The sequence below is a fragment of the Lipophrys pholis genome, assembly GCF_963383615.2.
Source record: "Lipophrys pholis genome assembly, chromosome: 14".
Classification (NCBI taxonomy): domain Eukaryota; kingdom Metazoa; phylum Chordata; class Actinopteri; order Blenniiformes; family Blenniidae; genus Lipophrys; species Lipophrys pholis.
Genome location: NC_137633.1, coordinates 13,830,966 through 13,856,764, shown reverse-complemented (window position 1 = coordinate 13,856,764; position 25,799 = coordinate 13,830,966). Strand labels below are relative to the sequence as shown.

Genomic DNA, 25,799 nt, shown 5'->3' with positions numbered 1-25,799 from the left:
TTCATTCACAGGGAGACACCCGGACAAAAAGCGTGTTTAAGGGGAGATGCAGCGAGCTGAGGGGTTCGACCAGTCCCCTCCATATGTGATACAAGGTGGCCCCAGTGAGGGGGACAAAGGGCCAGGTGACAGGGACGATGGGCTGCAGGGTCACAGGACGAGCAAACAACATTATAGGGGGCGTGAAAGCAGAAGACCCCCCCCCCCCCCCCCCCTCCTCACTGATGAAAACCTGACATGATTTTAAACACTGGAGCATATTTTTCACGATCAGATATTCAAATGAGAATGGATGGACTTGCTTTTTCAGAAGCGACAGGACAGCATGAAAACTAGTTGTATATGGTCGTAAACCAGACTCGGTGTTTCTTCACTTCGCAGAAAAGTTTTTTGAGCCGAGGATTGTTTTGAAGAGTTGTCTAAATACTGGCAAATTAAAAATCTGAACAAAAAAAAGGCAATAAAAGCACCTTTCCTGCTTGTTTTGTGCAATTTGGGAACCAGAATTAAGATTGCATTCTACATGTGCTCAACTGTAATCAAGTATTTGGAGTAAGTACTTAGATACTGTATTATTTTGCTTCTTATTTTGTTGCAGCAACTTAAAAATCTGATCCCCTTCAGATAGTGTGCAGAGAGAGAGAGAGAGAGAGAGAGAGAGAGAGAGAGAGAGAGAGAGAGAGAGAGAGAGAGAGAGAGAGAGAGAGAGAGAGAGAGATTTCCCAAATTAAGCTAATAGGTGCATTTAACCCACACTGTCCTCAGAATAACAAAAGTGAATTGTAGGAGTGAAAAGCAGCTCGTGGTCCCAGACAACAACAGGGTGCTATAGTGCAAGAGGCTGCAATGTTTACTGGGTATTCTTATGCTTAACCAAACCCAGTCCTTTTGGAAATGATGTTTGCTCAGCTTCTTTGCTTGCATAATTAGATTCTTAACATTATAAAAGCCACCCGGGCCCCTATTTTGAGAATTAAACATGTTTTAGAGCCACTTGCGTTATTTAATCTTGAAACAATTCGACAAACTGTAAACACCACATTTCAGAATCCTAAATAGCACTTTCTCTTAAGTTTTGAGTTGCAGTACACTTTCAATTTCTGGTTCGCTTAAATAAAGCACATTGCACTGTAAAAATGTATCATACAAAATATGAGATTTTATTATCAATTTCGTTCACAAAAAGAAACAGTTAAACTTTTTAACAAAGTCTCCTCACAGACGACAGAAAACACGTGTCCTTCACGCATTTAGGCTAATAATGGCTTTGCTGCAAACCATTCCTCATCTATTACCGCCTAATGCAGCCTACTGCACATTATTGGCCTTTAACGGGTTATTCATACAAATCCTATGTTTCCATAGTACAAGCAAAATACAAACGCATCATCAGCAGGATAATTAAACATCTACAGGCTAACACCAGTAAGCCATGTACAATCTTAACAGGATCTTTTTTTTTTTTTAAAAAGAAAAGAAAAGAAAAAGTCACGCGTAAAATATCAAAATAAATTGTGCAAAATATCTTTAGTTCTATTGTGGAAGTCTAAATGTTTAAGTAGCTTGGAAACTTGCGAAACATTCAGAAAACATTTGATGCTGTTCTAAATGAGTTTGTGCATTGAATGAGGCCTTCACTTGAGGGAACTGAACTGGAGGGAGTCGCTCCAAAAGTCTCTCCAGGCCAGTCTGGAGGCCGCCGCGGCCGGAAAGTGCTGCTGGTACCTTGGAGGAAGAGCAACCGGGGACGGGTGGTGAAGAGCAGGGTAACCTAATGGGAAGGGCACCGCCTGAGAAGAAGGGGTCAAACAGCCAACTTTCTCCGAGTCAAGTACGCAGGTGTGAAAAGGTTTCCCGTCCCGGACCAGGATCGGCACAACGACCCTGCGCAGCACCGGGGGATGCGGTATCTCCACCTCCTGCAGGAGTCCCTCTGCCCGGCCTCTCTTCATCTTGTAGCGGTGGTTCTGGAACCAGATCTTCACCTGGGTGGGGGTCAAGCTGAGGAGCCGGGCCAGCTGCTCCCTCTCCGGGCCGGACAGGTAGCGCTGCTGGCGGAAGCGCCTCTCCAGCTCCAAGGTTTGGGCCTTGGAAAACAGAACGCGGCGTTTCTTCATCTTCTTGCTCCTTTCTGGCTCCGAGTCCAGGGACGTGTCATCCGGCTTGGTGGAGTCGGGGCAGGCCTCAAAACTGCCCTCATCAGAGGCTGGAGAAAAGAAAAACAAACGAACGGGTCAATATGGATATTATCTATCTATCTATCTATCTATCTATCTATCTATCTATCTATCTATCTATCTATCTATCTATCTATCTATCTATCTATCTATCTACTTACACAGACAGGGGCTCCGGTCGCAGTCGATCCAGGAGGTGTAAGGCGAGCTGGAGGAGCAGGAGGAGTACTCCGGGGAGGACCGCGGCGCTGCCTCCGCGTCCTGCTCAGGCAAATCCAGGATGCTCCTGACGGAAAAACTGAACTTGGCCGGCGCAGCCATCACGTCCTCCTATATAAGCAATCCGGCTTTCCCTCTGGTGTATTTGCGCAAAGAGAAACAAGCACTCGAAGTAAATCTCTCCGGGAAACACGGCGGATCCACTTTTGCGCACTGTCCAAACACCGAAATGCGCGCTGCGGGACTCAGTGTTTACACAAACAAGCACTCCATGAGCCGCAAACACGACTGCCGCCCGCTTATAAAGCCTCCTCCTACTTTAAGTACCTGAATAGCAGGAGTGCTGTCACCCAATGATGGTTAGGTGTAGACGAAAGAAAGAAAGAAAGAAAAAAAAAAAACCCTCAGCGCTTCAACAATAAGCGAAGGAAACACTCGTCATCATTACAGATTCGTCCCGTATCGTCGGACTGGGGAACAGATAATGGTAATTGTTGGAGTTGAATCACGTCTTGGGTGGCAGCTGACAACAGAGCCCATCCCATCATCAGACTCTGCCCCCACCCTCCCCTCTTCTCGCTTCCCTTCTTCTCCTGTCCAAACAACGTGTCCAATATTTGCATACAAAGTGAGCAATTAGCGTGATGCCTGCGAGTTAGTTTAACTAATACGCCCATTAGAGGTGTATTAATAGCAAGCTTGAGAAGTTTGGACGTTGATCGGCCGGTGGAGGATTCCTAAACATCCACACTTGTTTCATAGTTTTTCTTTGAAAGATTTCTTTTGGAGAGTTTATTGATTTAACAACAAAATGACATAGTAATTTTCCAACTGAAGGTTGTAAAATAACATCATATTTGTCACTAATATTTGTTACTAAAGCAACTGCTGTTATTTAAAGCAATTATAATACAACTTTTCTTCGGAAAAAGGAGTCAACAAATGTCGCAATATTTCTTTATGTTTTAGAATCCATTAAGGCTTCTTGTGACTGAATTAGTCGCTGCTAATAAAAAAAAGAATTTCATTTCATTTATTTCCATTTATTAATTTATTTGAATGGGACAGTGCATAATGATGAACAGACACTCAGTGCAGTAGATACACCAGATTTAGCTCAGAGTTAATTAAGAAAAAGAAAATAAGAATGAAATTATTAGTCAAATTCTTTTTCTTTTCTTTTTTTTTTGCTAAATCACTTCCGGACAAGCACAGATCTGACAAATCGCGTCAATGATTGATCGCCGCTGGTAGGATTTAATTAATTGGAAATCAAGATTAATCATCGGCCATTCATCACTCTGCCAACAGCTACATTTTAAGGGGAGATTTCGTTCTGCAATGCATTATTTTTCTCTATATTGTCTCTATCCATGAAGTTTGATTGAATATTATTTTAGCACTTGCCAAGCTTCCCAACGTATAAAACGCATTCAATGCAAAACGTATTTGGAGCCTCATGTGGGGGCTGTTTTTCTTTCACTCTCCCTCTAGTATTTGATATTGATATCGACCCTCATCCACTTCAGCGAGATGCGTGAGGGCCCGGCGGTGGACATGCCTCCCCAGTCGTCCTGGGTGGTCGGACGAGAGGGAACACAAATACATGCCAGCCAGAGAAGGGGAACAAAGGGGGAAAATGTAGCCCCGCGTCCGAGACCCGTTGGAAGCATTTGTTCCAGTCAAGATTTTGCATTTGTTCAGTCTCGCAATAATGCCTGATTGACGCCCCGGCACAATGTCCTTTAAGTTTGCAGGATAAATCCGAGCTTGTTCCGTGTTGTCATGGTTTTGAATGGAGCTGAATGGGATCTGGGACACTATCTACTGCGATGCGTCCACAGCCTCCAAGTCTATAGCGCAGCAATCTTAACACTGTGATTCTAAAACTATTAAATTCCTTTTAGGTTTTCAGGGGTCACCAAAGTCAGTCACCTGTATTAGTCGCTGCAAAATGCATTGGTCATAGTTTCTTTCTCTCGTGTTGTGCCATCTAACAATCTTTACGCAGATCGCGTCTTGTTCCTGACAACTAAACACCATCAAGAGAGTTTTAAGTGTTTGCAATCAACACAAAAACGTCTGATTTGTAAAGGGCTTACTCCTCCCCATGCGGGATTTCTGTGTACACATCGGCCTCCCCGGTTGACAAACACCAGCGGATTACAGTACAGCAGGTTATCTGGAGTGGATAGTTTACAGAGGGCACTCGATTGGAGAGCAGAAACACGCAAAGGCAAAGAAAGTCATGTCCAAAGAGCGCGAATTTCTCTTTCCACAATGACCCAGCAGCCCCTTAATCTATTTAACACCCACAGGCTTCAGTCAGAGAGGGCTCTCTGCAGCTCCCAAGAGCTCTCCACGGCCAAATATTTACTCTGTTGTTCAGCTCTCCATTCCCAATCCCTCCCCAGCCAAATGGAGATTTTTCTCACATGGCTCTGAAATTAGCAGCTGACACTCAACACCTCTTCTGATCTCACAGCAAACGGATCCGAAGTAAGAATCATGCAGAATTCAGTCGAATTATACATGTTGAGCTATTGGGTTCCTATCTCACAGTAGTATTTTAACTTAGAGGTTTACTTTTTATTTTTGCAGAATGATAGAGAGTAATGGACAACGTTTAGGTAACTTTTTAATGTCCTCAAAATGGTTTTATAACACATAATGAACTTTTCAAGAAACCAGAAAATCGTCTCTTAGTTTGAAGTTTTGAAATCCACAACAGCTGTTTATTGATGTAAAATCTTTGTGGAAAAATATAAGTAATTTTAAAACATGCTACGTTTTTGTTTTACAGAGACTCTTTAGACATCAAACTTTCTGCTATTATCCATTCCTGAGACCTGTCACTAATAAAGTACACATCTCAATATTAACAAAACCATTTTGTTTGATAGTTGGTATTTTTCTGGTTTTATTTCACACCATTGGGTGGATTGTTAAAATAGAACAAAACGTCCGTCTTTCAGTGTTGCACTTCTAAATTACTCGTCTGAAAATCCTTTGAGAGTCTCTGCATGAAAGGTATGACTTTTTGTTTGCATTCAACAAACGTTTGTGGTCTGGATGCATTCGCCCTCACCGAATTACCGGGATGCAGCCATTTATGCATAATAAAATACGTTGGAAAGAATAAAACAGACCAAAACAGGGCGTGTGTCATTCATCTTTTGCTATTAAAGGTTCTGCAATTCAGTTGTTTGCAGTGTTTGAAACAAAAGTAAATATAAATGGGCATGCTGAAACTTGCATTGGTTTTATGTGCAAAGTAACATGGTCATCATATTTTTTTATTCAGTTTTTTGTCTATTTCCGAGTTAACAGTATCAAGTCTGAAATGGCCCAAAACAGCTAAACTTCTCCTACTATGAAGCATAAATTGTCATACATTGTTCTAATTTTTCACAAATTCCAGAAATCCTACATAACCTGCCTCGATGTCCAACTATTTAATCTCTTTTAGTTGCACATCATCAATTTATAGATTTGTTTGAAAGGAACTAAATAATTGAAGATTCTACCAAATGAACTAAAACTACAGCTAAAAACCAACTAAACACTGCGGCTTCATTGTGGATTCTACTGACATTTACAGTCGCTACATAAGTCTAGGCATTGTAAGGTCGCCCCACGATAAAAAAAACAAAAAGATCAAATAAAAGATAGAACCCCACCCCCCCCCGCTCCCAGATTTTTATCTGACTGATTATCCATCACCTAAAGAGTCACAATGACCCCTCTGTTACTCCTCTGTGCCGTTCAGACTCTCAGTGTAACATCACGCTCCAGCAGCTGCACCTGCCACTGATGTCCTCTCCCTTTTCCCCTCTCCTGTAAATACCATTAGCATTTTGGAGAGGGGCAGAGGGGGGATAATTAGTTGGCAGACACACACTCTGTCCCCCCCCCCCCCCCCCACCCGCTCTCTTTCTGCAGTAAACTGACGTCTTGTGAGGGTGCTTGACCATGCAGCAGCTGCGTGCTGGTGCTCAGTGAAAGTGTGTCAAAAAGTCAGGTTTGTTGACTCGCTGCTTTCAGACAAGGCCCCCGTGAGCTAATGGCAGTGTTTCCACAAAAAGGTGAAAACAGCAGCATCAAATGCTTCAAAAATGACAAATGATCATCATTACCTTCAAAGAGAAGATAGCACAGCGGTTGACAGTTAATATATAATTCAGTGCAAATTATTTCAGGTCCTGAAGAACAAACACCAACAACTGAGATTAAATCAAAGAGCATCGAGACAAAATCATATAGAATCCTTAATATGCCCCCCCCCCGAGCTCTGTGCTGGCAGCTTCTTCATAATTCAATGTCCATCTTAATAAGCATAACATACAGTGGTGAGGTGATCAGTCAGTGCATGAAGCCTGATGAAATATTGAGACGTCACTTCATCAAAACCTCTCCGAGTAATGAAATAATGCCCACCTTTTATCTGAACTGAACTGTCTTCAAAGCTTCCCTCATCCAAGCTGACTATTGGTGAAGGGAAATTTCACCTGCCTTCACCCAGAGTCACCAGTCTATCATACCCATAGTCGCCAGATTATCAAAAGGCGGACATAGTGAAGTAGTTGCACACGCATATTCCCATTTAGAGGCGATTAAAATCACCAATTAACTTCAAACGTTTGGAATGTGGGCGGAAACCGGTGTGTCCTCAAGCCCAGCATGGACTTCAACTGGGGAGCTTCACATGAAGCGGCGACAGAGGTCACCACTGAAACATTAAAAAACTAAATCAGTATTATTTACATTAATCAGCAGTCCATGCTTTTGGCAGTCTTTTTTTATCTGTGACTATTGAAGGTAAAAGGTAAAAAAAATGATTATGAAAAGTTTTAAATAACAACGGCCAGATTGAAAAGGTTTATTGTTAATAACACTGACATGGTTGGCCAGTCTCATCTGGGTCACATTTTAAAAGTCAAATTTGTTTTTGTTGCATTTGTTACTCTCTTTACTCATGGATAGTTCACAAAACAGGTGAAACAGGGAGACCAAGCGAGGTGGACATCAATTTAAATCATCAATAAAACTAATATGCATGTGTTTGTGACTGTGGGAAGAAACCAGGGTGCCTGTGAATGTAAAAGAAGAACATATATACAATATAATTGTAGGGATATGGGCACATATTACATCAACTGTGTTTGTAATTGTACAAATTTATAAATTAGTTTAAAAAAAAAATGTTTTAGGTCTGAAATAGAAATGATGATTATCGATGCAGAAAGTGCCTGCTTGTGACTGTTCACTGTAAATATTGTTAGATCTGTATTAAGTAAGGTAAAACAAAAACAAAGGCCTATTTGAAAATGACTTTAAAGTTAAATTCATATTCAAACAAAGAAGCTTCAAAACTTGCATTGTGAACGTTTTCCACTGGTGGTTTGAACTGCGAAAATGCAACTTTTTACGACGATGCTTTAAAAACTGACAACACAGATGATCAACACAGACATTTTTTTAAAGTGAAAAAAATAAAAAGTTACAAAGTTGTTTCAGATCTTAAAACCTCCAAACGTTATGTCAATAGTGAGATGAAATGATTATTTGCAACCCACACGATTTAGTCTTCTGAGTGTTGTTTGTTTAAGATAACAGTTACTTCTCACACACACACACACACACACACACACACACACACACACACACACACACACCCCCACCCACCCACCCACCCACCCACCCACCCACCCACCCACACACACACACACACACACACACACACACACACACACACACACACACACACACACACACACACACACACTTCTCGTAGCTGCGTCTGACATGCGTAATACTTGGTTGCCCTCTACAGGACGCACGTTTAAACGGAGGGACTGACTACGGCCGCTCCGACCCTTATTTGGGTGGAGTTCACTCCTCCAGAGTCTGCCAAAAAAAAAAAAAAAAACTTGGACGGCCAACGTCGAGGACAAGAACCCGTCAGGTTGTGTTTGTACTTCCTCAAGCCTTTCGTTGTCTCTCTGATTGGTTGATTGCAGTGTGTGTACTAGAGTGTGTGCGTAACCGGAGCGTGAGCACATGCTCTGCAATGCCTGCACAACTACAGGCACCATCAACATGATATTTACTTGGATTTCAAATGAATTTTCTTTACTTTTAGAGTTTAAGTAGCCACGAGCATTACAACAGTGATGGAAGCGGCCACAAGTTGCTTCCGGGCTTGTCGTTATCAGAAAACCCACAAGAAAACCCTTTATTTCATCCTCTACGACCTAAACGTTGACATGGTTAAATAAGAGTTCAGCAGCACACTGTACAAGCACAGGTGCAAAAAAAAAAAAGATGCACATGCAAACACCCACGCAGCATATTACCGAGGCGACTACCGCTTTTTTTATTTTCAGAGTTGAAGATATTTCAAAATGAATGAAGCTTAAAGTATCCTTATTGATAAAGCCAGAGATATGGCTCAATCTTGATACACGATAAAAGCTTTCCCCCTAAATGACACAGCAAGATCGTGCACATTTGATAGTTACAACTATGCATGTGGATGCTTACACAGATTTGATGCGTAAGCTCAGCATAAAAAGGGGATTTTTGACCAAGAATGTATTGTGTGCACTAAGAATTTCAAATAATCACATACTATGACTGCTTATAGTCATCAATACTATTATGTAACAGGTTTATTCTTTTTTCAATACCACTCCATTAAAGAAAAAAAAAAAGTATATGGACTCAATTGGTCCCTGTTTAACGGAGTACAGAATATACATTTATTTATCAGAACTAACCGCCAGATGGCGCCACTGTCTTGTACATGAACCAGGTTTCTGGTCTAAATGTTGTTTGTTGGCACTTTATCAACAGCATCAGTGACCATTTGAAAAGCTTTTGGCCAAAATAGACTCCAAAACCACGAAGCTGAATTTAAAAGATCTGTTTTGTTTAATTACTGGTACCAAAGCAAAGTGGGGAGATTTTCACTCATGTTTCTAACTCTTCATTATGATTTACCAACTCACTTACCTGAGCACCCTGACACTAAAAATACTCAATTCAACAAATTCTTAAAAAAAAACTGAAATCATGCGACTCACCGCATTTCCACGTCGCAGTAATACCATTCCACTGGATTAACGGAGGCCTCGTTGTTGACTTAGTCCTGTAAAATCAAGACGAAAAAAAAACACATCACGCACAATTTAACCAAATATCACCAAGAAAAAACAAAAGTAATTGTTATTTCTGTAATGTCTAACCTTCTGTGCTTTTATTCTCTCAGCACCGTGCAGGCTTGTAATTAAACTGCAAAAATATCAGAGGGTGGGTGCTTTGTCAAAGTCCCCGCGGACATTATGCATCTGACCTGTGTTTGTATGTGAGGATGTTGAGCACTCAGTCTCCTCGGTAATCTAATAACATTGTGTAAAAAGCTTGACGCTGCTGTGCCCGAAACCGGACTAATTGCAGGAATGTTTCTGTGCTTATGCGGGGATCTTAATGGATGGGGAAATTTAATGTAGGAGCAGTCCAGGTATGACTCAACGATTCCTCACATCTAAATGCATAACGCCGCGGTGTGGCCTGTATCAACACCCCATTTGCACTTCGCTGCACAAAAGGAAACGCCGCGTAAAGGCGCAGTAAAGGTAGAGCTCTCCATTTTCCCCCCCAAGTGTCCTTGGTCCGGGACAGACAGGGCTCCAAATTAGGGCGGAATGAAATATTTAATACTAATGGATGCCAGGTGCCAGACGAACAGATGTCAAAGTGATGTATGCTTAAAAGTGTCGTAAATATTGTTTCTTTGTGTCCCTCTCCACTGAAACCGGGGCCTGGCCTCTGAAACACGAATACGTGCGTCGTTAACCTGCGTTCGTCCTCATTAAGGCCGCACTAAAGTTAGAGGGCCACTCGAAAGACTTTAAAGGTGTCACCGCCGTTTGAGCTGCAGAGGTTAGAGTCACCAGGGCCGTTTTAGAAGCGATGGTATTCCCCTTAAAAACCCAACAGTCTCTACATATTAAACATTAATATCGTCCTATCTTATTTGTGACAATTAGCAGAAGCGCCATAGCGGATTGGATGGATTTATGGATGAAAAAAAAAACCGCGATATTGCCTCTCAACGCAGCACACACACATAACTTCCAGTGTGTGTGTATGTGTGTGTGTGTGTGTGTGTGTATCATATTGCAGATGTCAGTCAATTCCGGGACAGTTAGTATGAGATGACAGAAATCCTCCAGCTCCTCCGTGAAACATGAAATCACTGCGCGTCTCCGAAATAAGCCATTAGTGGTGACTTCGATTTCCCCAGAGACCCTACACTGGAAACTTTAACCCGGGAACTTTTTGCACCGGTCTGTCGCTTTTTGCACCACAAGCCCAAGTTCAAGTGTGGACCATAAGAAATACTGCCGCGCATTATTACTTCAATATTGAGTGTCGATTCGTCTGCGCCTTTTCCCCCTCATATGGTGAGATACGCAAGTCACTGCAGCATGCGCTTCACCAGTTTTTTAAGCTGGGTGCCCTTTTTGCTGCAGCCGGGATTCGGACCAGAGACCTTCACAGTCAAGGTCAAGAGTTAATCCGACGCTCCACCTAAATAATTATAGGCCACAGAAGAAACACGAACCGGATCAGAGTCGATGCGTCCCAATCCAGATCAGACGATCGTTAGTTGTTTTTCTCTCTCATCCAAATAAGATCCATTGTGACAAAGTCACATCGAAATCTCCTCAGTTTAGTTTTTAACAACGATAACAGGAATAATAATAACAACTATAGTTAGAATCGTTTCAAAGTCGAAACTTAAATCCAGGCAAAAACGAATTATTTGATTTGATTTATTAGTGCACGGTTACAGTTCATGTTAAGTTGTAATTGAGCTTTATTATTTGCATGTTATCCTTGAATTATATGATACAAAATATAAGGCTACACACACGCATTGCATTTTAAATCTATGAGCGTATGTATGTATATATATTTTTTCTCAGAATGACTACTTACTTATACTACTTTACTTTTTAAGTCTGTTATTATTTATGACTTGTGCAACAAATTGACAATGAAAAAAGTGCACGCGCTGGTGATTTATATTGGTCTCACCTTTATTTGTTTACCGTTCGATTTGTGGAAAAGTTGTAGACTGACAAAGCGATTGAAGGGCAAGGAAGGAGCTGGTGGCAAAATGAAATCTAATGACGAATGTAATCGTTCTCTTATTAATCGGATTAAAGGCTTTAGAAATTGATAGATCATCACCATCATCATCATCATCATCACCCCCAGCCAGTGTCTTATTGACTGACGCGTTTGCGTGACATTGGTTTGGTTCCGCAAATATTAAGTTGTCATAACATCTATTCAGACTATGTACTTTCGAAAAACAATACATCGAAATGAAAATTCATGAGCTGCAGCTTCAATTAAGATCATTTGCTGACCTAACAGAGGAGTTGGTGACTTACGTTTGACTTTTGATTGCTTTATGGCAGCTCAGAAACTAATTCTTGTCCACAGCATCTTGGCTCATGGTTCTCAAATAGGAGGAATTAACGGAATAAAACATTTTCCTCTGTACAATTTCGATCAAGATTAATCGAAATCCGACTGCAATGACAGTGACAACGTCTAATCGCTTCTTTTTTTTTTTTTTTTTTAATCTATTTTTCAGTTGACACCAAAAACAGAAGCCAAAAGCTTTATTTGTACCGCAGCCGCGTGCTGCCAGCCTCGTGTCCCCACTTGTCAAAAATGAGGAAATTATACACAAAACGTGGCGAGGAGCACACATGACGGAGATAGCTGAGGTGGGAGTGCCATCCCAGTTTACAAGTGCTGCACGCACAAATACATCTATCTCGACTTTTCTTGGCACCGTTCAGTTTCAAATCAGAAGGTTATCGTGGGAAGTCTGTGTTTTCTGAGATATTTTAACAAAATAAGACACATGGAAGGAAAGAAAGTGTTTAGTAACTTTCTCTTAAACAAAGGGGTGTAGAACCTTGAAATGGCCATGATGTCGTATGAATCGGTCAACCTTTCCAAATCACTATTTTTCCGCCTAAAAAAAAAAGAGATAAATTAACTCAGAAAATATATTTGACCTTCGCGGTTCTTCCATCTTCTCACAATAAACAAGGCAGAGGAAAGCACCTGAAAGAAAACTGTGAAATAAACAAACAAGTGCAGCCAGAAATGTGGAACTTACACAGCTGTTACAACTTGGGTTTTGCAGAATAGATTCTCGCTAAATATCAAAACAAAGCTGTGGCCCAGGCAAACAATATAGAATGATCTAATTCTAGATTTATTCACAGCAAACTTGTGCACGCACATTAAACCCATATTAATACCTTCGTAAATAGCTGCATGAAATGTTTATTTCTGAAGCGAGAAAGAGAGAGAGAGTAGCACATGGAGTGAGAAAACACTGACATGGGTTGAAAAGCTGCAGGACAACAAGCGGGAGGACGAAACTCAAGAAGGTAACTAAATGGACTTATTTACTAAACACCTCTCGAGCGTCACATTGTGGTGAAAGACTTGCGTTGCGTGGTTTAGCACACGCACAAACCGTGCTCGTGTCTATGAAATCATGTAGAATATGGTTTTGCATGGCTGCATGGGGGGAGAGAAAGGACTCCACCACAAAGCGTCCTGCAGGAATTGAGCTGAAGGACATTTAACCCTTCATTAGGCAAGTGACCATATTTGGTAACCTTCAGTTTTTGCTCTAAACTGCTAAAGTTGAATTAATTTCCAGAATACAAGTATAGATTGTTGTGTTAATTATAGATATGTGTTCTTTTAGAGTATATATTGTGATAGTTTCGGTCCCTTCGGTTTTTTTTAGCTCCACATCTCATAAATTAAGCACCTGATTGATGCATCGCTCGAACATAAGCACTATATGCAGAAAACTATTCCAGGTGACAGTACCAAATTTTAAACCTGCATCAAAAGCCGCTTTCAGGTTTTTCTTTCGTATATAACAAGTTTTTTTAATCAATCTTTAAAGGGATAAAGCCCACTTCAAGAATTTGAGAAATCCGCTAATTTGAATATAATGTTCCGTCTTCATAATTCAATAAAATATAGAAATGTCATTCAAAAATACTTTGGGATTTCAACTTTCTGTCAATGCATATTCTATTGAATTGCAGAGTTAAAGGCAGTGCCAATACGCATGTATATAAATCATGAATAAATCAGAGTATTACAATCTACTGGTATTTACCTGCAAAATGCTTTCGAATGTAACATGTTGACTTTGTCAAATCTGTCTGTCGTACAGCAACCAGAAGAATAACCGACTGCCATTCGTCTCTAAAACGCATATTGTAAGTGGAGCAGGAAAAAAAAAATAGGTCGGCCTGTACTGTCTCCTGCAGAGAACATGTCTAAGCTATCGTTTTGCAATTTGTCTAAGAAGTGATGCGTTGCACGGGCGGTATGAACAACTCGATTCGACATGGACGATTCTGGGCTTGTGCGCAGTACAGGCATGTGACAGCCATGTAGAGTGTGGAAATCATGCGTGGAGACTCCGCAATGCGAAAAGGCCTCCAACAAGGAGCCCCAGTCAGCAGCCCTAATGCCTTTGAAAAAAATGGATATCCTTATCCACATGCTGTAGTCCCATGCACGTGCGTAATGTTTATTATCCGATTAAGAACGGTGAACGCGTTTTCTACACTTTGCCACATCTTAATTATTATTGTTATTGTTAGTATTATTATTGTTATTATTTTGATTATTATTATTACGTTGCATAAAAGCATTCGCAGTGATGTGATCATTTGCAGCCATTTCCTGAGCGCAATAATCACATCAGTCGTCTGAGTGCATGCGGAATTACGTACAATTATTCCCATACAAAGCAATTCGAACTTGCATCCAGCGTTTCAGTGCTAATATTTCCCAGTCGCTGTATGATGTCATTAATCAAATAAACGTGTATAAAAACTGGAAAACTGGCGATGGCGACCCGCTGTGCCTGCAGCTTTCAGTTATCACCACGTTGGACATCTATTGTGTCGCAAAGGGGGGTGGGGGGGCTTTAAGCGCGTGCTCTTCCAGGCTAGAAAAAATAAAAAGGTGAAGATGAAGCGGATTGAGGAGACCTTTGATCCCTCATTACTGACCTTTTGTTATTTCAGCCACCAGAGGCACCTCAGCTGAAAGAAGCAGAGCGCATTGCTCCACCGTAAACATTGGCCTTGACGCATTAGTGGCCTGAGAGCAGAGTAGGGTGGGCGGGTGGGGGTGCACGAAATGATGCTGGGGGGGGGGGCTTTGTGTGTGTGTGTGTGTGTGTGTGTGTGTGTGTGTGTGTGTGTGTGTGTGTGTGTGTGTGTGTGTGTTTTAAATTCAACATTTGGTGAGGAAAAAAAATATTTCGATATTAACATTATAAATTCTGAAAAGGTTACGTTACATTATTTTAGGTGTGCCCTCGATTTCGTCGTATTGACGCGCAGGTTCACGATCGAATCCGTTCCGTTTCGTGGAGAGAGTCACCCCATCCTGAGAAAAAAGGTGGGGACGCTAAACAAAATGCACCATGCTTACCCTTCAATATCCAGCCCTCACAACTCTGCGTGCTGAAACAAATACCTAGGAACACTTTGTGTACATTTTGGCCCCTCAGTGCTGCTCCGGTGTTTAATGTCAGCAGAGGTTTTCAGCAATATTCCTAATTGCGCGGGGGTACAGGAGTGCCTTTTGATGTTTACATGCACGCTGATCCCTGCAGATTGGAGGGAGATGAAGGTCAGTCATGCGCCGTGGCCTTTTTAAAATATGACACGCGAAAACCCAAAGCATGTGTCAAAATGGGGAGAGGGCGAGGGGGCAAAGTTATGGCGTGTGTTTGTTTCTTGTGTCGGGAAGCAACAAATCTTTCTTATTGCTTGCAAGTGGGCTTTTCTGTACAGCGAGTGCATGTATGCTGAGGTAGTAAAGTTAGAAATAATCCCTTTGTACGATATTAGTCTACAAACTATGATCCAGAAAGCCAATTATGTAAAGGTTAAGGAATAAAATGCAATTATTTTATCACACAAGAGCTCTGGAAGCCTGCGCAGGATTAACGTTCGCTTTACATAATTGGCCAAAAAAATAAAATAAAAAAAAAGCCTGGGTTTGGCCTGTCCGGCGTAAAGCCTGAATGCAGCTCCAAGGAAGATAAAATAAAAGCAAAAATGTATATAGTTTAGTTAGAGCAACACATTTAATGTGTACTGTTTGTTTTATTTGCATCCAAATAAATCAAATTGTAATTAAATTGCATCATAGTGAAAGTGGCTGGGGCTTGACTCATTTATTTTCAAACTTCATGAGTAGACTTTTTTTTCTAAAGGTTAAACATATTCATAGCGTCATTTACAGCTTCAAGTATTAGCTTTCGGTGTATTCTACAAAGCCATAACAGTCCAAGCTTGGTGCGTAAATGAGGAAATAAATGAACAATGGAAAAAAAAACAAAGAAAAGGAAAAAGACTGATGGTCCTAAAGTGCAAAGAGATACCATTTACAAAGATCACTGGGCCAATTCACATTACTCAAAAGCAATCATTCATTTCCTCCCATTTCTTTAATGATGCCATTTAAAAGGTTGAGATGGAGTGCGGTGAAGTGGAGCGTGAAGCCAGGTACTCAAGGTAAAGCCAGTCTTTTATTAGAGTTTAATATTTTTATTAATGAACAATTCTAAAATAAAATCAATAGAAGCTCACGGGGATTTAAGTGGACACATTTACACTCCTGTTAAAAGTTTGTGTTTTCCAGTGATGGTCATCACCTCATCTTATAACACATTTTTATTCAATGCCACAGCAACATCATTTTTTGAAACGTTAAAAATCTGATCCACGATCTTGATAAATCAATATCCTCGCGCTATCTGCCTCAATAACAAACGTGTTCATGGTGGTACATCCCGAGTTTTACCTTCTGAATGGAGGGTACATGGAGGAGGACCGAGGGTGGGCAGTGTGATGGGGAGTGGGGGAGATCTATGCGGACTTGTCATGTCAAACTTTTGCACCAATTGCGTCGCAGCTTTGTGAGTTCGCGAAAGTGGGATAGAGGATCTGGGCCAATGGGCGGCCGACAAACTCTGGAAGCCCTGCCTCTAGATTTCAACAGATTGAAATGTAAGCCTGTCTCCAGCGCCGTCAGGAAACAGATCGAGAATTTTGTTCCTCTTGTTCCTTATCGCACAAGAAGATTTTCTTGGACGCGATTTTGCACGGTGGGCACGCTGGACGCGGAGCAGGATCTACGTAGGAGGGACAAACCGGACACCGTTTTCTTCTTTTGCGGCTTTAACGCGATGGGTGAGTTCATGAGAGATTTTCCTCTTCTTTTTTTTTCCCTTTACAGGGATGCAGCGATCGGTTAGAGACGCAATGTCCAACGAAATATCACCCGCCTGTCACTTTTGACGGTTCGGTTTAGATGTTAATCCAGTGGAAAGAAAGTAGAACGATGGATTATTACGACCCAATCACGCACGAGTTTCGGCACGCACCGCCGGGCATCCCTGTGTAGTTTAGAGTGTGTGACACAACAGTGCGTTTCATCATACGTGGTCATTTAAACCCGAATAGCACGCAGAATTAAATGTGGTTATTTAAGGTGAAGAAGTTGGTAAAAGAAGGAACGCGTACAAAATGTTCATGCGTGCAATTGTGCGTATTTTATAAAATTAACTGTTAGGTTTGATCAGGCCTAAATGATATTGTTTGAATTGTTAAAACTACAAGTATTTTTAATCTTTGAAGATATTATTATATTGTTATTATGAATATCAGACATTATTAGAGGCTTCAACCTGAAGCATTAGGTGTGTAGTGAGCCCGTGGTTGGTTAACTGATTGTTGTGCCCGTTTGTGTTTGTTTTTGACACCAGAGCCAGCCTTCGGTGAGGTGAACCAACTCGGTGGTGTTTTTGTAAACGGCAGGCCGCTCCCAAACGCCATCCGGCTCAGGATAGTGGAGCTGGCCCAACTCGGGATTCGACCTTGTGACATTAGCAGGCAACTGCGCGTCTCTCACGGCTGCGTCAGTAAGATCCTGGCCCGGTACAACGAGACCGGCTCCATCCTCCCGGGGGCCATCGGAGGCAGCAAGCCGCGGGTCACCACACCCACCGTGGTCAAGCACATACGGACATACAAGCAGAGGGACCCGGGGATTTTTGCCTGGGAGATCCGGGACAGGCTACTCGCCGATGGGGTTTGCGACAAGTTCAACCTCCCCTCCGTCAGCTCCATCAGCCGGATCCTCCGAAACAAGATTGGGAATCTGTCCCAGCAGAGTCAGTACGAGTCGGGAAAGCAGGCGCCTCACCCACCGCCACAACCAACGATACCATACAACCACTTGTACTCATACCCGACGTCTAAAGTGCCCACTCCCCCTGGCATGCCCACCCTCCCCGGACACATGGCCATGCACAGAATATGGCCTTCCTCGCACTCTGTAACAGATATTCTGGGGATACGGTCGATTACAGAGCAACAAAGTAAGCATGGCTACACGCAGGGCGGTTACATTTGTTTATTGCACTACATAGAACTAACTTTTGAAGGGGTTTTGTGCGCAACGCTGTGAATGTGTGTGTGTGTTTTCCCCCTTGAGCTGGTGTTTTTAGAACTGGTTTTATAGGCCCCCAAAAAGTAACACTGAAGCTATATGAACCTAAAGGCCTCTGTGAGGAAGGAAAGGCTAAATGCTATTTGACCTGCCTGCTGATATTGATTTGAAGGGGAGGCAGGTTAGTTCAGAAACAGATGGTCCAGCTCGGCCTCAGTAACAATTAGGAGGCGGATATTAGAGGGACAGCGCAGGGGAAAGGCGCTCGGATGGAGTGTATCAGAATGAGGTGCGCTTAATGTTTGCCATGACTTGGAAGCAGTGTTTCTACGCAGCGCTAGTCATTCGGCAACGCTTGCATTTGAACGAGTTTTCTGCAGAATGTGTTGCATTTGTCCTTCGTGCCACATGCAGGTATAGGCCCTGATAGTGCTTTGTGCTCACCGCACCACCGCAACTGTTTTGGAAACAGTGAAACAGGATCCGGCATAAATCAGTGTTAATGGTCGGCCTGGTTGTGTGAGAGGGCTTTTCTGAGAGCTTGTTTTCCAGTGTTTTGCTGTCAGGACTCGGGGCGATCACGCAGAACACGTCCTCGGCTCCTCTCCGCTCTCACCGCTATAAGAAAACTTAGGTTGGGGAATCTAAACAAGTCGATGGAGGGCACATATCCCCGAGAAGTCGCAAGGAGAGGAATGTGTTACCAAAGGCCGCCTTTCTAAACAATTTATGCATTTCCAAATTATTAGCAGATGTTTGTGGCAAGTTTCTGAACGCTGGATTAAGGTTTTAAGTAGGCCTTCGTTTGTTGACGTGCGAGCTGATTTGCACTGAAGAGATTTGTCCGAGTCCGATGAATTTAAATGCTGAATTGGAAACTCTTGTGAAATTATGAGAAACGTTTGGCATGGGTAATATGTACTTTTACGCGCACGGAAGCACACTAATATTAAGGCTATATATGAACAATTTATGTGCGTAATTTCAGTCGATCAAAAATATGTTTTCAAGATGTACGGTGTGTATTTGGTTTAAATCTCATTGAGTTATAGTATCGGTGGGATTGTTTTCACTGCAGTAAACACTGGGAACTTTGTAAAGTATCCATCACGCACGAAAAGAAAGGAGACGGTGAGAGTAAATCTAATTTGCGCTCGACATGAAGATGATTTGCTGAAATGGCCCTGACCCACCGGAGAGTCGACTCACTTAACCATCTTCAAGCGGACATCAGTCTTCATTTGATCTTCAAGAGAAACTAAAACATTTAGTCTCACGCAATCTAAACACATTTGCTTTTCGGCAGGGGGAGGGGGGGGGGGGGGGGGGATGACAGGTATTTTCACTTCTTTAGAGTTCACTGTGCACTTTTATTCTCAGCTTTTTGGAAAACGTTGATTTTACAAGTTGATGGTGAAATATACAATTTTAGGGGAAGGCAGAAAAATACACTGATATTTAAGGTTGTCGCGGTTACAAATAATTGTGAGTAATACTAACAATGCCCATTATCAAATTGAAGGTGGGTTGTGTTGTTGGCCTGATTAAGCAGACCAGTCCAGAGAGGTTTTACGCACACGAAAGGCGTTTGACATGTATGCCACTTGTGCGTAAAATGACAAATGACCGCGCTTCAGTGTGAAATGTCACAGGGTTTATTGTCTTATGCAACCTGGCTAACCTGCGGCTGATGGATGCATGAGTAACAGCGGCCTGAGCCGACTTTTTTTTTTTTTTTTTTTTTTCCACCTCATCTCCAGAAACCTCTTCCTGACTTCGCTCTCTTCTCTCTTTCTGTTTCTGCCCCCCAGTTAGTGACAGTCCATCCTTTTCCAGCGCGAAACTAGAGGAATGGAACGCTATAAACAGGACTAATTTCCCACCAGCAAGTTCTCCACTAGTCAATGGCATGGATAAACCGCATTTAGAACCTGACGCAAAATACACACAGGTAAAAATTGGACACCTCATTTTATTTACATTTTTTTTAAAACCTCAATTGCATCATGAGTAAAAACAGCCTGTGCAGACCTCTGGCACTCATGCTATCAATCTAATTGTAACCTTAAGTTTTTTGTTTTTTTTACATTTCAATAATTATATGGAATCGACGTTTACCATGGAGAAGAATTAAAACTTTTATTTCAGTTGGGAAAGTAATTCAGCATTAAAAAAATAAATGCACTTTGTTATATATTTTTAATTGATAGTGAGCACTTCCGATTGGGCCGTTCCTGGCCAGGCCTTTTATGAATCATTACAGCAACGTTTCTTCCATAATATTTAACAGTCTTGGTATTATTAAGTTACCTTCCTTTCTTTAGTAATAGTAGTGCATATACAGTGAGGCACGACTCGGATCCATAAGTCGCAGCAAACAAGAGATCGCATGTTGCGAATCTCTCGATAAATCACTACAACCGTACAATTATTTAGTGGGTTTTGGTTTCGGTGCTGCGTTCAATGCTCGAGTCCACCCACTGCACACAGAAAACAAGGAACGATAGCGTCATTTGTTTGGTTTAATCAACTTTCTACGATAGCAAATGTCAAGTCACCGGTCTGACATAAGCGTCAGTCAGGCCTGATCGCCAACATTTGCACAACCGAGAAACTGAAACAAAAATAAAAACAAACAAACCAATACAGTAAATGGATAGACCCGTCGCACAGGTTTTTATACGTTTCCCTCCAAATGACAGCGAATTATATCATTGAAAAATTTAAATTCGAGACAGTGTTTTAAGTTTGCAATGGATTGGCTTATTTATTTTATACAGTTTTAAATTTGATTGGGTCTAAAACTTAGATGTGATTCTTCAAAGATCTTGATTTTTTGGTCTTCCCAAAAGCAATTAACAAATGAGAGGTCATCGTGACATCGCCTGTGTGCCTGCTTACCACTTTTTTTCTTTTTTCTTTGTTTGTTTCCACCCTCTGATTTTGATTGGGCGTGCGATTGTCAATACTAATTGAAAACGTTTCCATGCTGCATTATATAGTTTGCCCACTTTATCACTCATTACAAAGAAAAACCGATCCGGCACTGTGAGATTAAGAACGTTTAAAGTGGACACAATAGCTGTCTGAGCTGTAAGCTTTACAAAAACAGAGGCGAACCATTAAATGAAGAAAATAACAACTCTATAAATTACAAGGTTTACTGCATGAAAAACAAAGTTATGGTGAAGCGAGCACTGTTCCGCCAAAAGAGGGGATTAACCGTGCCTTTGTCACTGCGCTTTTTACGCGGGGCTGACTGCGAAGATCTAATGTTAAATAGGCTTACAATTTGTGTTTGTGAGGCAAACAGTCATGCAAAGAGAAGCGATGTCATGCAAAAGGGATCGGGTTCAATCGTGGTGACAGAAAGATTGTCGGAAGTTTTCATGCAACGAAACACTTTCTGCACAAATACAGAGTAAAAACACCCGTTAAAGGAATAGGCCAACAATCTTTTTTCATTTTATCCCCTTCTAAATTTGCCTCTCGGTGCAAGTGAAAACCCAAATAGGACAGTAAAACGTTTAAAAGATGATTTTATTTTTGTCCAACATCAAGAGGCCTAAATCACATCGCATATATTTTTCCTATAACGCCAAAAGTCTGCGGTCAGAAACATGTGGCCCATAGGCGCTTTTCGGAGGGCAAAACGGGCAGATGCACCCATGGGACTCTCATTTCTTTTTTTTTCACTCGGGAGGAAGAGGAGCATCATTAAAAAAGATTTAAGGTTCAGTCAGGAGTTTATTGCACGCACTATTGAGTCCGATTTGGTCACGAACACAACCGAATCATCCGGGGCAATCAAATGTCAAACACGCACATATTCCTCGGAAAAATTGCAAATTGTTGCTAATTTTGAATACGTTCTATATGAATGATTGCGTTCCCGCGAAAGTAATATGCTCTTTAATGTTTGGAACTTTAATTTAAAATATGAAGATTGGGATTATTGTTGAATCCGAGTTGCCTTTTTGTTGAAAACGCGTATTTGCTTTTTTTACACAATTGTTGCACTGAATTCACCGAAAGAATAAATATAATTGATTAAGTGTCTTACATAATTGTTCACACTTAAAGATAAAACAAACAACTTAATAATGAAATGTGGCCTTCAATGTTTCATTTAAATTGCCAAAGTTCACTGTGGATAATAACGATACATATAAGTCTTGTTGAATTAACATGAAATAAATCCTTTGATGGGCAAATAATGGACATAGCAAGCAAATAATACAGGCAGATACAAGAACAGTGCCACCAATACAGCCTTTCTAAACTTTTCTAATAAGTTGTCTTTGTGACAAACAGGTGTTGATTTAACTTTGTGGTCGTTTCTGCAGTCAGAGGTGTTTCTCTAGTAATGGATTGCATTCTACTGAGAGGGTCCTTCCTGGTGTTTTGCATATGTGTGCAGTTGTGTGGTTGTGCTTGGTGCTTTTCACAAGTGAAGGATAAGATGATATTTGGGGAAATATCTAACTGTTTGACTGATAACACAATAGGAAGTTTGTATAGGTTTGAATGGGATATGCATCTCTGTCTTGAAGTGGAGTGGAGAAGCAAACAAATGGCTGTGAGACACCCACCCTCACTCTCACCCGGCACAGGCCTACAGACACCCGCAGGCCCGGGCGCGCGTGCGTACACACACACACACACACACACACACACACACACACACACACACACACACACACACACACACACACACACACACACACACACACACACACACACACACACACACACACACACACACACACACACACACACACACACACACACACACACACACACAAACGGGCTTCTTGCTATATACTCATGTTTTATAATCACCACAAACGTCAGTTTAGAGGATAATTTTTCAGATCCATTTTAAAGAAGCAGTCAGTCACTCAGTCACTCAAGCAAGTCTGTGAAAATATGTCTGAGGAACAGAAAAGATCTCAAACGTAGGAATAATTCTCAGTAGTCGCAGACCACCCAGGAACAGAAATTCGGCCTCCCTTGCTGAAATACTTGGGTGAATTCCTCAAGTTAAGTCCTGTCGTCGTGCCAGAGAAGTAAAGCCCATTCATGCTTCAAACCCTGCGCTTGCCTCATTCTCTATCATATTTCCCCTCTTCCTGCCTTTTCACTCTCAATCTATCATGACATCTGTTTTGTGGCGCCCCCAACCAGCCTGTCTCCCATCGTCTGGCGTGGTATATCAACGCCGCTGGAGAAACGTCCACTTTCAACTAGAAAACAAGGCTCATGCACTCAAGGGGCAATCATGCATGTATGGTTTTTATACTTGTTTAATATGTTCCAGGGTCAGGAGAGCGCATAATTGATCATTCATACTTTCATCAAAATTGGGAAAATGGGATTTTTATGTGGTGGCTGTGAAGTCAGAATTTAAGTCTGCTGTTTGCAATTCAAAAAGCATCACTTTCACTTTCTTACACAGCTTGCGTCTGTGTTTTCTTCCTGTTAGCACAACTGCTTGTGTGTCTACCTAGTGGGGGTCGCATCACTGAGCAACCGTGGAAGTCCTCCTGAAGCGTTTATGCTCGGCGTTTAGGGAGATATTTATCCCATCCAGGGAGAACACACCGATTAGAAACAACTTACCAATATTTCTACCACACAAAGAAGCACTTAAGATGTAGATGTTGACTTTCTAATCTAATTTCCTCCCCTCTTTCTCTTTCCCAGACGCCGAATGGATTGCCCACAGTGAACAGCTATGTCACAGCGCCCAGCATCCCTCCCTACCACCATCCCACCCAAGTGTCACCCTACATGGGGTACAGCGCCACCACGTCGGCCTATGTGACCGGAGCCACATGGCAGCCGGCCAGTGGCAGTGCTCTATCTCCCCACAGCTGTGACATCACCGGCCCGCTGGCCTTCAAAAGCATGACAGACAACCGTGACGCCATCCACCCGGTCGCCGCCTCGGCGCTGTAAAGATGGCACTCCGCAGGCCGACGGGAGGCGAGGGGGGAGGGTGGGGACAAGGTTGGGTGGGTGAGAGACGGAGACGACAGGAGACGCCGCGCTTGTCCCCTGTGGCTTTGTCTCGTACTCACCGCCCACCTCTCTATGAAGGACTCAGCCCCAGGACTCATATTTGTGCAGCAGAGTGTGACACACTTCCGCCCTCCCACCTCCGAGCTAAACACAGTCAGACGAAAACACACAAGGAATAAGCAGTCTGTCGATTTCTACAACAAACTTGTCTAAAAGAACTTGCAGGGCAGGTGTTCAGGAGGACTGAAAGACTGCGACTCTCCATCCATCAACATAACTCCTCTCAGATTCTTTACGGCACACTCCTGCAAATACCTTTGGGGTAATGTATAACTTCATGAACATGCAATCAAACAAAAGGGGGATAAAAACATTGCATTAGTGTTTCAGGGTGCTTAATAATTGCTATTCTGTTTTTTTTTTTTAAATGTTTGTATGCTTTTTTTGTTGTTGGTTATGATTTGATAAAACTGTCTTATGGAGCATTGGTTTTTTTTACCACTTCTCGAAAAATGTAGCCTGTGCAAGAGCTCCAGGGAGAAGTTTATTTATTAGTTTAAGGTACGTTGAATGAAGTGCAATTAGCCTTACAGAAAGCATGGAAACCTCCTCGCACATGTAGACAAAATTGGCATTGGTCTTATGTAGGAGTTTAGAGCATTAACAATTGACAAATGTTGCACAGTGAAATTGAATGTATCTTATTAAATTGTTTGGCTGTTTGTTGGTCTTCATGGAGTTTGCTGGTTGTATAATGGGATTTCTCTCTCTCTCTTTTTTAAAGGAGCCACATACACAATCAAAGGTAATTTCTTTACGTTCACTTAACTTTAATGCCCCTCCCGCACCATTCAGTGTATTGGGACCAACAGACCTGCTTTACATGAGCAGGAAACTGCTTTTCATAAAAGGGGGGAAAAAAAATAAAAATACCAACGTGCGCTCGCGAGGCCTGCATTTTATATTACCCTGCGCCACGGCTCACTTACAAAGTTCATCAAAAATCCTTTGAGCACACACGGTTGTCACCACATAAAGCAATTCTTTTAAAATCCTCTCGCCATTTAAAAAAAGCACATATTGATGCACGTGTTCTCACCTTATTATATTTAATGCTGTTCTTTATGTATTCATTAAAAAATATATACTTGGGAACTAGTTTTGCCGTTTAAAGTAATCAAATTACTTTGCATTTGGAATAATTACTCCTGGAGAAATCCTCACAGTATTGGTGCTCATATAAAGAAATTCCTCTTACTATATTAAAGGTTTTCATGCAAATTAGCAGTGTAGTATAAAGTAGATCAAGTTTATCTATATTTCTTGATAATCTAGCTTTTTAAAATAGTTTGGACACATGAATTGTTTGTTACTGACATTTCCCATAAAATGTTTTACCCAATAAATTATGACGTAATGTGTTCCTACATTCTATATTTGGTTATACAATAAAACATTTTTTTTAATATTAATTATCAAAAATCTTATATGACACTATGAAATGATCCCATATTTCCCATTGAAAGTGAAGTGGAACGATCAAATGCAGTCACTATTTTCGAATTTCTAGACTTCAGTGTCTCCCTTTTCACTTTGATATGGCAATTATTTTTATATTATTATTTTAAACAGCTGAGATATTTATACTCGGGTTATATGGAAGAAACAGTAAATCAGAGCATCACTGTTGCCTAGAAATATACATCTTAGTGCCAAAGACATCCAGACTCCTGGGATTGAGGTGGAGTCCACCTACATTCAGGGAGCCACAAATAG

General features: G+C 41.6%; 2 protein-coding genes across 3 annotated transcripts; one reads left to right on the top strand and one right to left on the bottom strand.

The window, feature by feature from the left end:
* Nucleotides 1-1,634: 1,634 nt before the first annotated feature.
* Nucleotides 1,635-2,498, bottom strand: nkx2.9 (NK2 transcription factor related, locus 9; the record flags this gene model as incomplete). The annotated part of the gene is made up of 2 exons (XM_080480865.1): nucleotides 1,635-2,206; nucleotides 2,339-2,498. The coding sequence occupies 2 exons, from the start codon at nucleotides 2,496-2,498 to the stop codon at nucleotides 1,635-1,637; spliced, it is 732 nt and encodes a 243-aa protein (XP_080336991.1).
* A 14,086-nt stretch (nucleotides 2,499-16,584) lies between these two features.
* Nucleotides 16,585-24,745, top strand: pax9 (paired box 9). 2 transcript variants are annotated; one of them, XM_080480796.1, is made up of 4 exons: nucleotides 16,585-16,738; nucleotides 17,314-17,928; nucleotides 22,553-22,642; nucleotides 23,706-24,745. In XM_080480796.1, the coding sequence occupies exons 1-4, from the start codon at nucleotides 16,735-16,737 to the stop codon at nucleotides 23,879-23,881; spliced, it is 885 nt and encodes a 294-aa protein (XP_080336922.1). In that variant the 5' UTR covers nucleotides 16,585-16,734; the 3' UTR covers nucleotides 23,882-24,745. The 2 variants fall into 2 exon arrangements, with proteins under 2 accessions (XP_080336922.1, XP_080336921.1); XM_080480795.1 differs by lacking the exon at nucleotides 22,553-22,642 and adding an exon at nucleotides 19,811-19,950.
* Nucleotides 24,746-25,799: the final 1,054 nt, after the last annotated feature.

Excerpts from the sequence above, each read along its gene's own strand:
- pax9 (XM_080480795.1), top strand. Across the intron at positions 17,929-19,810 it reads GTCGATTACAGAGCAACAAA|TTAGTGACAGTCCATCCTTT; the intron begins GTAAGCATGGCT and ends TCTGCCCCCCAG. Across the intron at positions 19,951-23,705 it reads CTGACGCAAAATACACACAG|ACGCCGAATGGATTGCCCAC; the intron begins GTAAAAATTGGA and ends TCTCTTTCCCAG.